The sequence below is a fragment of the Doryrhamphus excisus genome, chromosome 5 (assembly GCF_030265055.1).
Source record: "Doryrhamphus excisus isolate RoL2022-K1 chromosome 5, RoL_Dexc_1.0, whole genome shotgun sequence".
Lineage (NCBI taxonomy): Eukaryota > Metazoa > Chordata > Actinopteri > Syngnathiformes > Syngnathidae > Doryrhamphus > Doryrhamphus excisus.
In genome coordinates, this window is record NC_080470.1 from 15,517,050 (window position 1) to 15,530,812 (window position 13,763).

At 37.9% G+C, this 13,763-nt stretch overlaps 1 protein-coding gene across 2 annotated transcripts in view; it reads left to right on the forward strand.

Moving 5' to 3' along the window:
- The window catches only part of rnf220b (ring finger protein 220b), a 48,068-nt gene that overhangs the window by 30,891 nt on the left and 3,414 nt on the right, over positions 1 to 13,763 (forward strand). The window contains exons 4-10 of one of the 2 annotated variants that reach the window (XM_058074425.1): positions 1,525 to 1,567; positions 1,659 to 1,751; positions 6,726 to 6,768; positions 7,017 to 7,106; positions 10,074 to 10,117; positions 10,325 to 10,412; positions 12,514 to 12,610. In XM_058074425.1, the coding sequence (XP_057930408.1) occupies positions 1,525 to 1,567; positions 1,659 to 1,751; positions 6,726 to 6,768; positions 7,017 to 7,106; positions 10,074 to 10,117; positions 10,325 to 10,412; positions 12,514 to 12,610 (498 nt within the window). The remainder of the gene's footprint in view (positions 1 to 1,524; positions 1,568 to 1,658; positions 1,752 to 6,725; positions 6,769 to 7,016; positions 7,107 to 10,073; positions 10,118 to 10,324; positions 10,413 to 12,513; positions 12,611 to 13,763) is intronic. The other variant, XM_058074426.1, reaches the window with a different exon arrangement.

Sequence of the window (13,763 nt, forward strand, 5' to 3'; positions counted from 1 at the left end):
GCGGTTTGCCGAGCAAATACTTCAACACATGAACGTTCCTTCTCCTCACGATGACAGCATTTCATTCATCATATATCCGTTGCGGTGTGAAGTCATCAAAGTGGGTTCTTTACGTTTTATCATTTATACCGGTATAAGTCATTTTCTTGGAAGAATCTATAGCAGGATACCACTGGTATCGTGAGGACGGCTTTACGGAGGGCATCCACCATATTTGTATTTTTTCATCCAAAAGAGTTTCAATGTCAGTTTTTGTATTGTTTATGTATCTGAACAAATCCTGGCAAATTGCATTGATCCACTTGGCATACATTATACAGTAAACCTCGGATATATCGGACTCGGATATATCGGAAATTCGCTCACAACGGACAGATAAAAAAGAACCAAATTTTCTGTAATGCATTTCCAATAAAAATTCATTGCATATATCGGATTTTTTATAACGGATTTCGCCTATTTCGGAAAAAATCTCCAGTCCCATTCCAATGCATTTCCATTAAATTTCCCTCGCATATATTGGATGGCCGCATCGTGGTGCTCCGATTCGCCGAATCGTGACAGGCCGCTATACGACGTCATTTGCAGCGTTTGCAGCGTTGCCTGCGCATCCAGGTACATTGGAAACAGTCAAGGAAGTGCCTTTTTATAATGGATAAAATCCGATTTACGCATATACCGGATATAAATCCGATATATGCGTAAAACGGACATTTTCCGGTATACGCATATAACGGATTTCGCTTATATCGGACAAAATCAGTGGGAACAATTGAATCCGATATATCCGAGGTTTACTGTATATGTTGGCTGCTCATGAATGCAGACAGTCGCTGTACTCTCACTCCCCCCCCCATCCCCTTTTGTGATTTGCCAACATCTGTGTCGCCTACATCGTACGTTGTTTACAAGGTGCCTCATTGTTCCCTACATATTTCATATTGTAGCCGTCAGCCTCCGGGCCACAAATCATACAGCGGGCAAGTAATGTCCCGCTAATGGCTGCTCCAAGCCAAACCTACTCGCTCATGCACGCGGCATACACAACACATGACATATAACACACACACGCATATTGTACACACTCCTGCTTGGCCAGAAGAAGGATTTTTCCAATAAAGACATAACACTCTAAATCTGCTTAAAGACCACTTGGTGGACAGTAATGGTTTCAAATGGAACACTAAACATATATGTGTGTGTATGTATATATATATATATATATATATATATATATATATATATATATATATATATATATATATATATATATATATATATATATATATGTATATATATATGTATATATATGATATGTGTGTGTGTGTGTGTGTGTGTGTGATAAAGACTGAGTGAAAAGACAAAAAGGAGGTAATACAAACACTTATATGCAAATTTGGACAAGATAAAAGCAGGCAACGTACGAGATAGAGCATATTCCTGACATCATTTTGGATTTGTGTGTTTTATGCATGCACTGTTTCTTCGACCTGTGTCTGATTCCCACCTCTCCCCCCTCACTAGTATCACCCCTGTGCAGCACGACCACGTCATGAGGACGCCAAAGGTAAACACAGTTGATATTGTCATATCATAATGTGCGTTAGTTAGCCTTGCCGCTCTACATCTGACACTTGTCCCTCGTTTTCTACTTGTAGGCTCTTTCTTTTTCTCTGCACATCAAACGGGAAGGAGGCTCACCGAGCTCACCCAACCGACCGGCTGACGACACCCACTCTGACCGTTATCAGGTAATGCTTCAAATCAGAATCAAAAGCCATACCAGTGGGGGCGATACATTAGGAAATGCTCTGTAGAGATACTATATTAGCATTTCTTCATAGTGCATTAACTAATTGGGACGACAAATCTTGTCACGATATAATCTCACAAGATCTTGTGACACCCCCATTCATTACGTTTGATATTATATTATGTTTGATATTTTTACACAAAATAAATGAAGAGCTTGCAACCAAAAGGCGCTAAATCCATTTTGACTGATTTCGAGAAAATCAATGATTTTTAACTACGCACATATCAATCTATTTGGTCATCAAGTCTATATTGCAAATGAAAGAGCTATCAATATAGGTCATAAAAATGCATGCTGCACACACCATGTATTTTATATTTATTTTTTAATAAAAAACTTCATGTTACAGAATACTGTAAAAACACAATTTGCGTTCTCCTGAATTGCATAACATACTGTAACTATCATACGTGTACTTAATGTACACAAACAAAACAGGATGCGCACAGGATGCGCACTGATACTGGCACTGTATGTGCAGTGCCAATTGTATTCTTCTCTCTGATTGGTCAGATTATCAATAGATGGGAAACTTGGGCCAATCAGAATAAAGAATAAAGAAAGGGATTTAGCTCCTTTTGGTTGAAATCTGAAATGGAAATAGCGCCTTTTGGTTGAAAGCATAAATTTCACATCACTTTTTTTCATATTTTTAAAAATAATTTCAAGACCAAAATATGTGATTTGGATACACATGACAGAGGTCTATTAAACTCATGAAAAACATGCAACTTAGTGAAAATTGGATTTAGCGCCTTTTGGTTGCAAGCTCTTCAAATCTAAATTTTCCTATCTTGGATTTTTAGGTTTTTAGTAGGGATCGACCAATATGTATTTTTTCAGACTGATTTTTTTCCATCGCCCTGAGCCGATGGCCGATTTTGCTTGGGCCGATATTTGTGTCCAATACTGCTTTTGCTCCCTCAATTTATATGAAAAAAATATGATGATAACAAATATTACAGGTGTCAAGTTTAAACAAATATTTATTGAAATGTAAACACTGAACAAAGTAGGATTCAGCTTTCTTAAACACACATTTAAACGACATTATCCATTTTAAAAGGAATAAATATTCAACTATTTGCAAAACATTTTTATCAGTTTAACAGTTTTATCTAGCATCAATGTGATGACTGCTCCTCCGCAGTGTTTCTATATTTGATGTATGGATGTATTAGAACTAAATATGTCAATCAAGCCAAAAGATACCACAAAGGTCCAAAAAGCCATTTGTTTCGTCCCTTTAATATTACCAGAACATTTGAATTACAACGAGGGGTTGCGTTCAAAGACATTGCGTAATTTAAGTTAAATGTACTTCTTTTCCCGCAAATTGCACATCATCCGAATCGTACAATTGTTCCATAGAACAACGCCATGAAAGGAGTGAGCCCTATTACAGTCTCTGTCTTGGTGGCTGGAGGCGGGGTCGCAAGCTTACACATCGCCTGAGGAACAATGCAATGTAGAAATCTGTAGAAATTAAATTAGTAGATGGGAATATAATTGTCATATATTATTCATTCATTCATTCATTCATTTTCTACCGCTTTTTCCTCACGAGGGTCACGGGGGTGCTGGAGCCTATCCCAGCTGTCTTGGGCGATAGGCGGCGGGGTACACCCTGGACTGGTGGCCAGCCAATCACAGGGCACATATAGACAAACAACCATTCACACTCACATTCATATCTATGGACAATTTGGAGTGGCTAATTAACCTAGCATGTTTTTGGAATGGGGGAGGAAACCGAGAACATGCAAACTCCACACAGAGATGGCCGAGAAATCGAACCCTGGTCCTCTTAGCTGTGAGGTCTGCGCGCTAACCACTCGACCGCCATGCCACCCTATATTATATATATTATTATTATATATTTTTGATTGTGGGCGGCCTAGTGGTTAGCGCGCAGACCTCACAGCTAGGAGACCAGGGTTCAATTCCACCCTCGGCCATCTCTGTGTGGAGTTTGCATGTTCTCCCCGTGCATGCGTGGGTTTTCTCCGGGTACTCCAGTTTCCTCTCACATTCCAAAAACATGCTAGGTTGATTGGCGACTCCAAATTGTCCATAGGTATGAATGTGAGTGTGAATGGTTGTTTGTCTATATGTGCCCTGTGATTGGCTGGCCACCAGTCCAGGGTGTACTCCGCCTCTCGCCCCAAGACAGCTGGGATAGGCTCCAGCACCCCTCCGCGACCCTCGTGAGGAAAAAGCGGTAGAAAATGAATGAATGAATGAATTTTTGATTGTACTTTCTTAAAAAGTAATGTTGTCTTTTTAGGATGAATTTTTGTTTGTTTCCTGATTACGGTGTCGCAACGGCAGATCTTTTTTGATCCGCATTGTGATTTGGCTTGAGCCCTTTATATTGATGAATACACACACCACATGAAACATATTTTTAAACTAGTCAAAAGCTCACCTCTTTCTTTTCACTCGAGCATACGTACGTAGCTCCATGCATTTCATTTTCCGACTGCATTTTGCAAGCGTTGCCTCCAAACGAGCTTCACTCCGCTAGTAGTTAGCGACATCATAAACATGCTATCTGGTCTTGATGTGGTGCCAGTGACTCAGCGGTTTTACGGGCTGGGAGTCGATCACATGTTGCAGCCAACGCTCTCGTTGTAGTCTGTTCATCGGGGTGCCGCTCGCCTTAACTCCTGACAGAGTAATAAAGAGTGGGAGGAATGAAATGCAGATGTCTCAATCAGCTCATGTTTCCTCTCCTGCTCACATGTGCCGCTTTGGAACTGGATGCAAAATCCCAGGTGAACACACACCGCGATGAGTACGAACCTTCATCAAACTGAAGGCAATTAGTACGAGTAAAACACCTCCAATTACACACAGAACAATTCTAAATGAATGATGCAGACTTACACTGAGGACGTATTTATACATTTTTATAAACCGGAGCAGCCGATCCCGAAGACATTGTTGACATTTTTTTGCGTGAAAGGCAAAAAAGAGGTGATGCTGCAACTCCACACTCATGGATGTCACCTTTGGAGCAGTTCTAAGCCATAAAAACGGCCATAAGGTGGCAGGAGCGCCTTCGATAAGAGCTCAGCAGAGAGGATTTATTAAAAACACTCGATAGCAAGGAAGAAGAACATGGAACAAGGAGTGTAGCGTGGAGAAGGTTACGCACTCGCACTCACTTTAGTTCTGATGTGAAAAGTGTAAACAGTTCATGTTATGTTTGTACGTAAATAAATCATTATTTTCATGTCAATGTTTTGGAATACATTTGAGCTGTCAAAAAGCCAAAAAATCCGTGTTAAAGTGAAAGTCTTGCTTGAAATGTAGCTGTTATTTATTATTTTAGTCGGGAACTGATATTTTCCTGAAACGTACCCATTTTGTACTGCTGATTCTAAAGAAAAAGGTGTAAAGAATCTTTTTTTTCTGATGAAAGACAGGAGTCTAATCTTTGTTTTGGTAGCGTCCATGTTTATAATTTATTCCAGGGGTCACCAACGCTGTGTCCGCACTGGTCCGCACTGGTCACAAATTCTCATTGTTATTTTGTGCTTTAAATTTTGAATCAGAATTGCTTACATTAATGTATTTTTTTAATCGTCTTATAACATCAAAAATTAAAACAAAAATATTTTATAACAAACTCTTACCTCAAGTCAAAGTTCATGTGTGCGCACGCGTCCGATCACCGCTTTTCCGATATAGTGCAGCGGTGATGAGGAGTTAGCTTCCTCGTGCAGTTTAGCCCCCAAAAACATGGCAGAAAAGCGGAAAAAGGACTTACATTTTCCACCGTGATTGGGAGGAAGAATTTTTCTTTACGGATTTTGAATTAAAATGTATGTGTCTTATTTGCGGGACGACTGTTGCAATACCAAAGCGGCACAATGTGGAGAGACACTTCAAAAGTTGTCACGAAAGCTTCATTGCGAGCTACCCACCCGGCAGGGCATTAAGGGCGGAAAAGGCCCGTTTGTTAAAGGCAGCTTTGGACAAACAAAGGACTTTTTTCACTAGGCAGGTGAAAAAATCACAGAAAGGTGTTCCCTCTGACTTTCAAATATGTGAGCTCATAAATAAATGTTTCTTGTTAAAAAAATCTGTTTTTGTTACCATTATTGTGGAAAATACAGTAAACCTCGGATATATCGGATTCAATTGTGGTTTTGGTTTTGTCCGATATAAGCGAAATCTGTTATATGCGTATACCGGAAAATGTCCGTTTTACGCATATATCGGATTTATATCCGGTATATGCGTAAATCGGATTTTATCCGTTATAAAAAGGCACTTCCTTGACTATGTTTCCAATGTACCTGGACGAGCAGGCAACGCTGCAAACGCTGCAAACGCTGCAAATGACGTCGTATAGCGGCCTGTCACGATTCGGCGAATCGGAGCGCCACGATGCGGCCATCCGATATATGCGAGGGGAATTTAATGGAAATGCATTGGAACGGGACTGGAGATTTTGTCCGAAATAGGCGAAATCCGTTATAAAAAATCCGATATATGCAATGAATTTTTATTGGAAATGCATTACAGAAAAATTGGTCCGTTTTATCTGTCCGTTGTGAGTGAATTTCCGATATATCCGAGTCCGATATATCCGAGATTTACTGTAATTAACATTGATATGTGAGCAGTCACTTCACATAGTGTTACTACTACTATTCCTTTTGTTCTGATTACTAAAAAGTGATCCGTGCAGATATGCGATTTAAGAAGGTAGGTTATATCAATGGCTACAATGATAATAATGAATATAAAGTGTGATTTAAGAAGGTAGGTTATATCAATGGCTACAATGATAATAATGAATATAAAGTGTGATTTAAAAAGGTAGGTTATATCAATGGCTACAATGATAATAATGAATATAAAGTGTGACGCCCTGTTGTTTTTTTCTCTGCTGCAGACCTTTCTCCGTGTGCGGGCCAACAGACACACGAGACTAAACGGTACGTTGATGCATGCGCTCTGAAGCAAATAGTTTGTTTCATTGCTACCGAGTTGGTCTGACAGTAAAAAAGTATGAGAGGCCGCAGCTCAGCAATATAACACAGCTTAACAAGATGGAGGTTTTTTTTTTTTTTTTTTTCCCTTTTGCCAACGTGGCAAACAACCTTCCCCACCCCGAGCGACCTAGCGCCCACACGAGCAGAGGAGTTATTAACCTTTCAACTTTGACCTCTTGATATGTTAACAGTCGACGACCTCTGCTGGTGCAGGTGCTACGTCAAATCTGCCCCATTACGCCCCCACAGCGCAGGAGCCCATCTAGACTGCACACAAGCTGGTAAGACGCCACACGGACGCCACCCGATGCACACATTCTAATAACACAATACCCAAACGCTCTTTTTAGCACAACTCATTCGAATATTGATAGCAAAAGAGAAAGGATGAAAAAAAACACATTTGATGGTCTGTAAATAATAATTCAACTAGTATATTAGTAATTATATAAATATGATTTATTGTATATAGACACAAATATTATCAGTATTTTTTAAAAAGAAATACTGAACTCTAAGTAATAACTATTATTTAATATTATGCACTGTATTTACAGTATTAGAGAAGACAACATTGATTAATTTTTGTAAAAAAAATTGTAAATAATATTTTTAAAATAGTATTATTTATTATATGTATTTAATCATATGCAAAATAATTGTTATATAATATAAAGTTATTTTTAATATTCATTATATAATTAATTATTATATAATTAAATGTTTGTTAGCCATTATACTTGAAATGTTGTTAGAAAAATATTGAAATATTATTGTTATGTGTAAATAATAATACACAATTTATATAGCATAACAAATAATTTTAAATATATTTAAATAATAATAGATGATTTATACTAGGAGGTTTTTTTTGTCAACTAGTCTAATTTCTTGGAATTTTCTTTGATATAATCCACAAATAAATCTATATATTCAGTACGAACCTGTCACCGAGTTCTTTGATTGTGTTTTCTCTGTTTCAAGAGTTGAAATATGTACTCATAAAAGTTCAAGGAAAGCACACGTCTTGCATTTTGTATGAAAAAAATATGAAAAATGGCAGACTAAAGGAGTGCAGAGCTTTTCTTCCGAAACTGCTGTCGAGGTCTGTTAGGCTTTATTGGGCTTATAACAGGACGCCTTAATGAGCTTCTAAATACACGTCACATGAAGAGTGTGTGTGTGTGGGGGGGGGGTCTCTCGTGTTGATTAATCAACCTCTCACTTTCCTTCTCTCCTCTTCTTTTCTGTTTGATGAGCTCTTCCTCATCTATGACCGCCTCTTTAACCCTCATTATATCTGCTGGCATGGCGCTGCCCGAGGTCACGGCCACCAGCCCCGATGTGTGTGTATGTGTGTGTGTGTGTGTGTGTGTGTGTGCACCACCAACCCCCCCACAGTCACCCCGACTGTCAGGAGCTACTGTCATGCGGGAATTAAGGGGCCCTAAAACTTAATGCCCCTTACTTGCAATCTGCAGCCAGCGTGGTCCCAACGGAGAAGGAGATGCTGCTGCTGTTCTGCCGTGTTAACTTTCACGTCAGGGAGGAAAAGCGGGGCTGCAGTGCACACAATTGTGTGTTTTCCCCGTGCTCACACTGGCACACAAAATGTTATCTCTTTCTTGAACATACAGTACCGTGAGGTTAAAGTTTTTCCCTCACAAATTCCCATAGTGTCATTCAAACTGTGGAATAGACCTGATGTTTTGTATTGGGGGTCTTGCAACATGTCTGAGCTTTTCTTCCTGTTGCTCGCACAAAGCAGTAGTTCATAATATCAAGATCTTTGACAATTTGTGTTGATTATTGTCTCTATGCTATAATCATTGAAATACAGTAAACCTCGGATATATCGGACTCGGATATATCGGAAATTCGCTCACAACGGACAGATAAAAAAGAACCAATTTTTCTGTAATGCATTTCCAATAAAAATTAATTGCATATATCGGATTTTTTATAACGGATTTCGCCTATTTGCGACAAAATCTCCAGTCCCGTTCCAATGCATTTCCATGAAATTTCCCTCGCATATATCGGATGGCCGCATCGTGGCGCTCCGATTCGCCGAATCGTGACAGGCCGCTATACGACGTCATTTGCAGCTTTTGCAGCGTTGCCTGCTCGTCCAGGTACATTGGAAACATAGTCAAGGAAGTGCCTTTTTATAACGGATAAAATCCGATTTACGCATATACCGGATATAAATCCTATATATGCGTAAAATGGACATTTTCCGGTATACGCATATAACGGATTTCGCTTATATCGGACAAAACCAGTGGGAACAATTGAATCCGATATACAGAGGTTTACTGTATTACCAAATTATAAACGCATAATGACATATTTCACTATAGAATAGAAAAGTTTCACCTTTTTGACAGTTTTGCTAATTTATGACATGCCGAATTTGTGTTTATTGTCACTTAACTATAATCATTAACACATTACAAAATTAAGAAACACAAGAATGAAATATTTCACTCTTTTGAGCTTTTTGACAATTTTTCTTTAAGTGCTTTTTTGCAAGAAAAGAATCTGAAATATTGTGTCATTTTATACTGGCCAGAGCTTTTCTTCCTATCACTCATACAAATCAGTACCTTAGAATATTGAGCTTTTTGACCAATTTTGTGTAGGTGCTTTTTTGTGACAAAAGGATCTGAAATATTGTGTCATTCTATACTGACCGGAGCTTTTCTTCCTATCACTCATGCAAATCAGTACCTTAGAATATTGAGCTTTTTGACCAATTTTGTGTAAGTGCTTTTTTGTGAGAAAAGGATCTGAAATATTGTGTCATTCTATACTGGCCGGAGCTTTTCTTCCTATCACTCATGCAAATCAGTACCTTAGAATATTGAGCTTTTTGACCAATTTTGTGTAAGTGCTTTTTTGTGAGAAAAGGATCTGAAAAATGGGGTGTTTTTATACTCTGAGCTTAGAATCTGAGCTTTTCTTCCTGCCACTGGTGAGAACCGATAGCTTGCAATATTGAGCTTTTGACGATTTTTCAGTCACTGAATTTTCCTGAAAACAAAAAATGAAACTCTTGTGGGCTGTTTTTGTTGTCATCATTATATATAATATAAAATAATAAAGGCACCTTTAGCTGTGCCAGGCATTCAAATGGACAAGAAACCGAAGGAAGAAAAGGGCGGTCTAATGGCTGAAGTTCCATGACTGAAGTTGTTAAAGATGCATATGATCTAATAGTGATGCTTGTGTGTCTTCATCCGCAGTCAGGATCAGCAAACTGAAGAGGAGGAAACCAGACGACATTCAGGTGTGTTTGATTTTATCACCTCCTCCCAAAAGACAGATGATGAAAGTGGCATTTTTGTGGTCTTGTGAGAAATATCAGCAAGCACAGATTTGTCATGAACGCCGCTATTGTGTTCACACAAGATCAGGATGACTGTCATGTCGGCGTGATTTCTTGTTGCGATGAAAAACGCAGCCTAAAGCTACAATCTGCCGTGTGTGTGTTTAGGAGGTCCCTGCAGACACCACACCATCGGAGGATGAGTGGAACGAGAGGAGGAAGATACAGATGATGTCGCTGGTCGGAGGGTTCAAAGGTGTGTGTGTGTGTGTGTGCGGTGGAGGGCAAATAACGTGAGTGAGTGGCAGCTGAAAAAGCGCTGAACTTTTCAGTCCACATTACGAGCAAGGAACAGCGTGCCTTGAAGGTTAGCACAAGCGCTGGCATGCAAACACACACACACACACACACAACCTAAAAGGCCCTGTCTTTATGTGTGTGTGTGTGTAGCTTTAATGCTAATGTGCTGTGTTTGTCTCCATGAAGCACCATTGTGTACTTAACACTTTTTACTTATACCGTAATTATTTATAAACAGCATACTTTCATAATTTACAGCCTTTGAAAAATGCTTACATTTTTAGAGCCCTCTAGACATGAACTAACACCACTATAGTCACCTTTAGACTAGTGTGGTAGACATAACATACTCATCAGTGTAACATTACTTTTACTTTACTACTTCATCGAGCCATTTCTATGTATGAAAATGCTTCATTTAGGCAAAAATATATGTATTATGTATGTTTTTTTATGACTTATAGGGGCTAATTCAACCACAAAGCAGCAATGATTTATGAATGAATATATTTTTGTCATTTGTGGGAAAGGGAACTCATGAATCAGAAGCCTGAAGTGTTGATGAATGGATGGTCTAGTACAGGGGTGGGCAAACTACGGCCCGGGGGCCACATCCGGCCCGCCAAGTGTTTGAATACGGCCCGCCCGTTCTTTCCAAAGTATTTCATTTAAAGTCAACATACAAGCTGGCATCATGGCTTGAGACGACATTTTCATGGTTTTATCAATTTCGTTATTTGATGCGATCTGTTGTTTACAAAGTGCTCCTGAAAAAAGGGACACAAGCACATAATAATAATATTAAAAAATAAATTTATTCTTCTTATTATAAATTGATAACGCACTTTACATCAAATAAATGATCTCAAAGTGCACATATAGCAGATTGCATAACACTTTTACAGATACAATAATTTCGTTATTTGATGCGGTCTGTTGTTTACAAAGTGCTCCTGAAAAAAGGGACACAGGCACATAATAATAATAATAATAACAAATAATAATAATAATATAAAATAATAATAACAAATAATATAAAATAATACTACATTTATTCTTCTTATTATAAATTTATAACGCACTTTACATCATAATAATAATAAAAATAATAATATAAAATAATAGTAACAAATAATATCAAATAATAATAAATGTATTCTTATTATTATAAATTTATAACGCACTTTACATCAAATAAATTATCTTAAAGTGCACACATAGCAGATTACAATAATTTCGTTATTTGATGCGGTCTGTTATTTACAAAGTGCTCCTGAAAAAAGGGACACAGGCACATAATAATAATAATAATAATAATAATAATAATAATAATAACAAATAATAATAATATAACATAATAAAAAAATATATTCTTATTATAAATTTATAACACACTTTACATCAAATAAATGATCTCAAAGTGCACATATAGATTGCATGACACTTTTACAGATACAATAATTTCGTTATTTGATGTGGTCTGTTATTTACAAAGTGCTCTTGAAAAAAGGGACACAAGCATATAATAATAATAATACAATTAATAATAATAAATAATAATAATAATATAAATAATAATGCATTTATTATTATAAATTTATAATGCACTTTACATCCAATAAATGATCTCAAAGTGCCCATAAAGCAGATTGCATGACACTTTTACAGATACAATTAAGATATTTTAAGATATGCCTTTATTTGTCCCTCAGTGGGGAAATTTGTAATCATTCAATCATTCCAGGTGGCCTCTTACGTGTAAAATATCGAGTCTGGCCCCTCGTCAATTTTGTTAAATCAATGCGGCCCGCCAGTCAAAAAGTTTGCCCACCCCTGGTCTAGTATGTGATGATAAAATGCTAAGTGCAAAATGCTAACATTACACACTTTTTCAACAACAATAACAACATGCTAGGTTAGCATGGAGAAAACAAAATGATCAAACCACCAGCCCCCACATCTGCAGCTGATTGACAGATGGCAGTTTTAGGATGTGTAGCAAAGCTGTCCCTGTGGCATCTCTGTGCATTCCGCATAATGTGAAAATATCTCTGAAGGGGCCATGTTGGTGAGCAGCACATCGAAAGAAGGGCGGGACAGCGACGCCGACCTGGACGTGGACGGAGACGACACCTTAGAGTACGGCCGAGCCCAGTATCCTTTTTTTTTTTTTTTTTTACAAGCCAGGAAGATTGAAGGAAAGCTAGGAAATAGTAAGAATATAATAATGCAAAATTGACACAGTATATAAAATTACAATTAGTATCAAGATAGTGATTACATTATTATACATTTTGGAGTCATTTGCAGTATATCATATCATATATATATCGTATATAATGTATGTGGGCTGCACGGCGGACGAGTGGTTAGCGCGCAGGCATCACCGCTAGGAGACCCGAGTTCAATCCCATCCTGGGCCACCCCTGTGTGGTTTTCTCCGGGTACTCCGGTTTCCTCCCACATTCCAAAAACATGCTAGGTTAATTGGCGACTCCAAATTGTCCATAGGTATGAATGTGAGTGTGAATGGTTGTTTGTCTATATGTGCCCTGTGATTGGCTGGCCACCAGTCTCGTCCGAAGACAGCTGGGATAGGCTCCAGCACCCCCACAACCCTCATGAGGTTAAGCGGTAGAATGAATATAATATATGTCATTTTGATGCTTCATAGTTATTTTTAATTATTCTAGGGATGTCTGATATTAGCATAAAATTGCAATATCAGTTGATATCGGTGTCAGATTTTTCCTGAATCATGAGTACCGATTTTAAAAATGCTTTATACAACACCACTGGAGATATGTCATGTTACAAAATCGGTGTCGGTATTGGCTGAAATTGAGAGTTGGATTTTCAGCAAAAATGTCATTTTCGGACATCGACCTATAACCTCTTATCATAATATAGAGGTTATTATTATAACCTCTTATGTCGGGAATTTTTTCAATGTATTTATATAGTCAGGATTTTGGTATTTCCATTTATTTATGTGGTTATTAGTTTGTATGTATTTATTTATTCATCTATTCATAAAGTCTTATGTTATTTTTATATTTGTATTACAGTAAAGTCTCGTTATATCGATATTGTCGGGAGTCGGAAAAAATATCGATATAACCGGACTGTCGATATATCCGATCCTGCGCCGAACTGCATTAAAAGTGGGCAATAATGCACTTTGTTCTATAGTATAGAACAATGTCGAGCAGCTTAAATCAATCTTTGCTTAAGGATTTCAATACCAAAAAAAGAACACGGCGAACGGCTGCTTCCAGTCAACTTTATTTTTCACACTTCCACCACC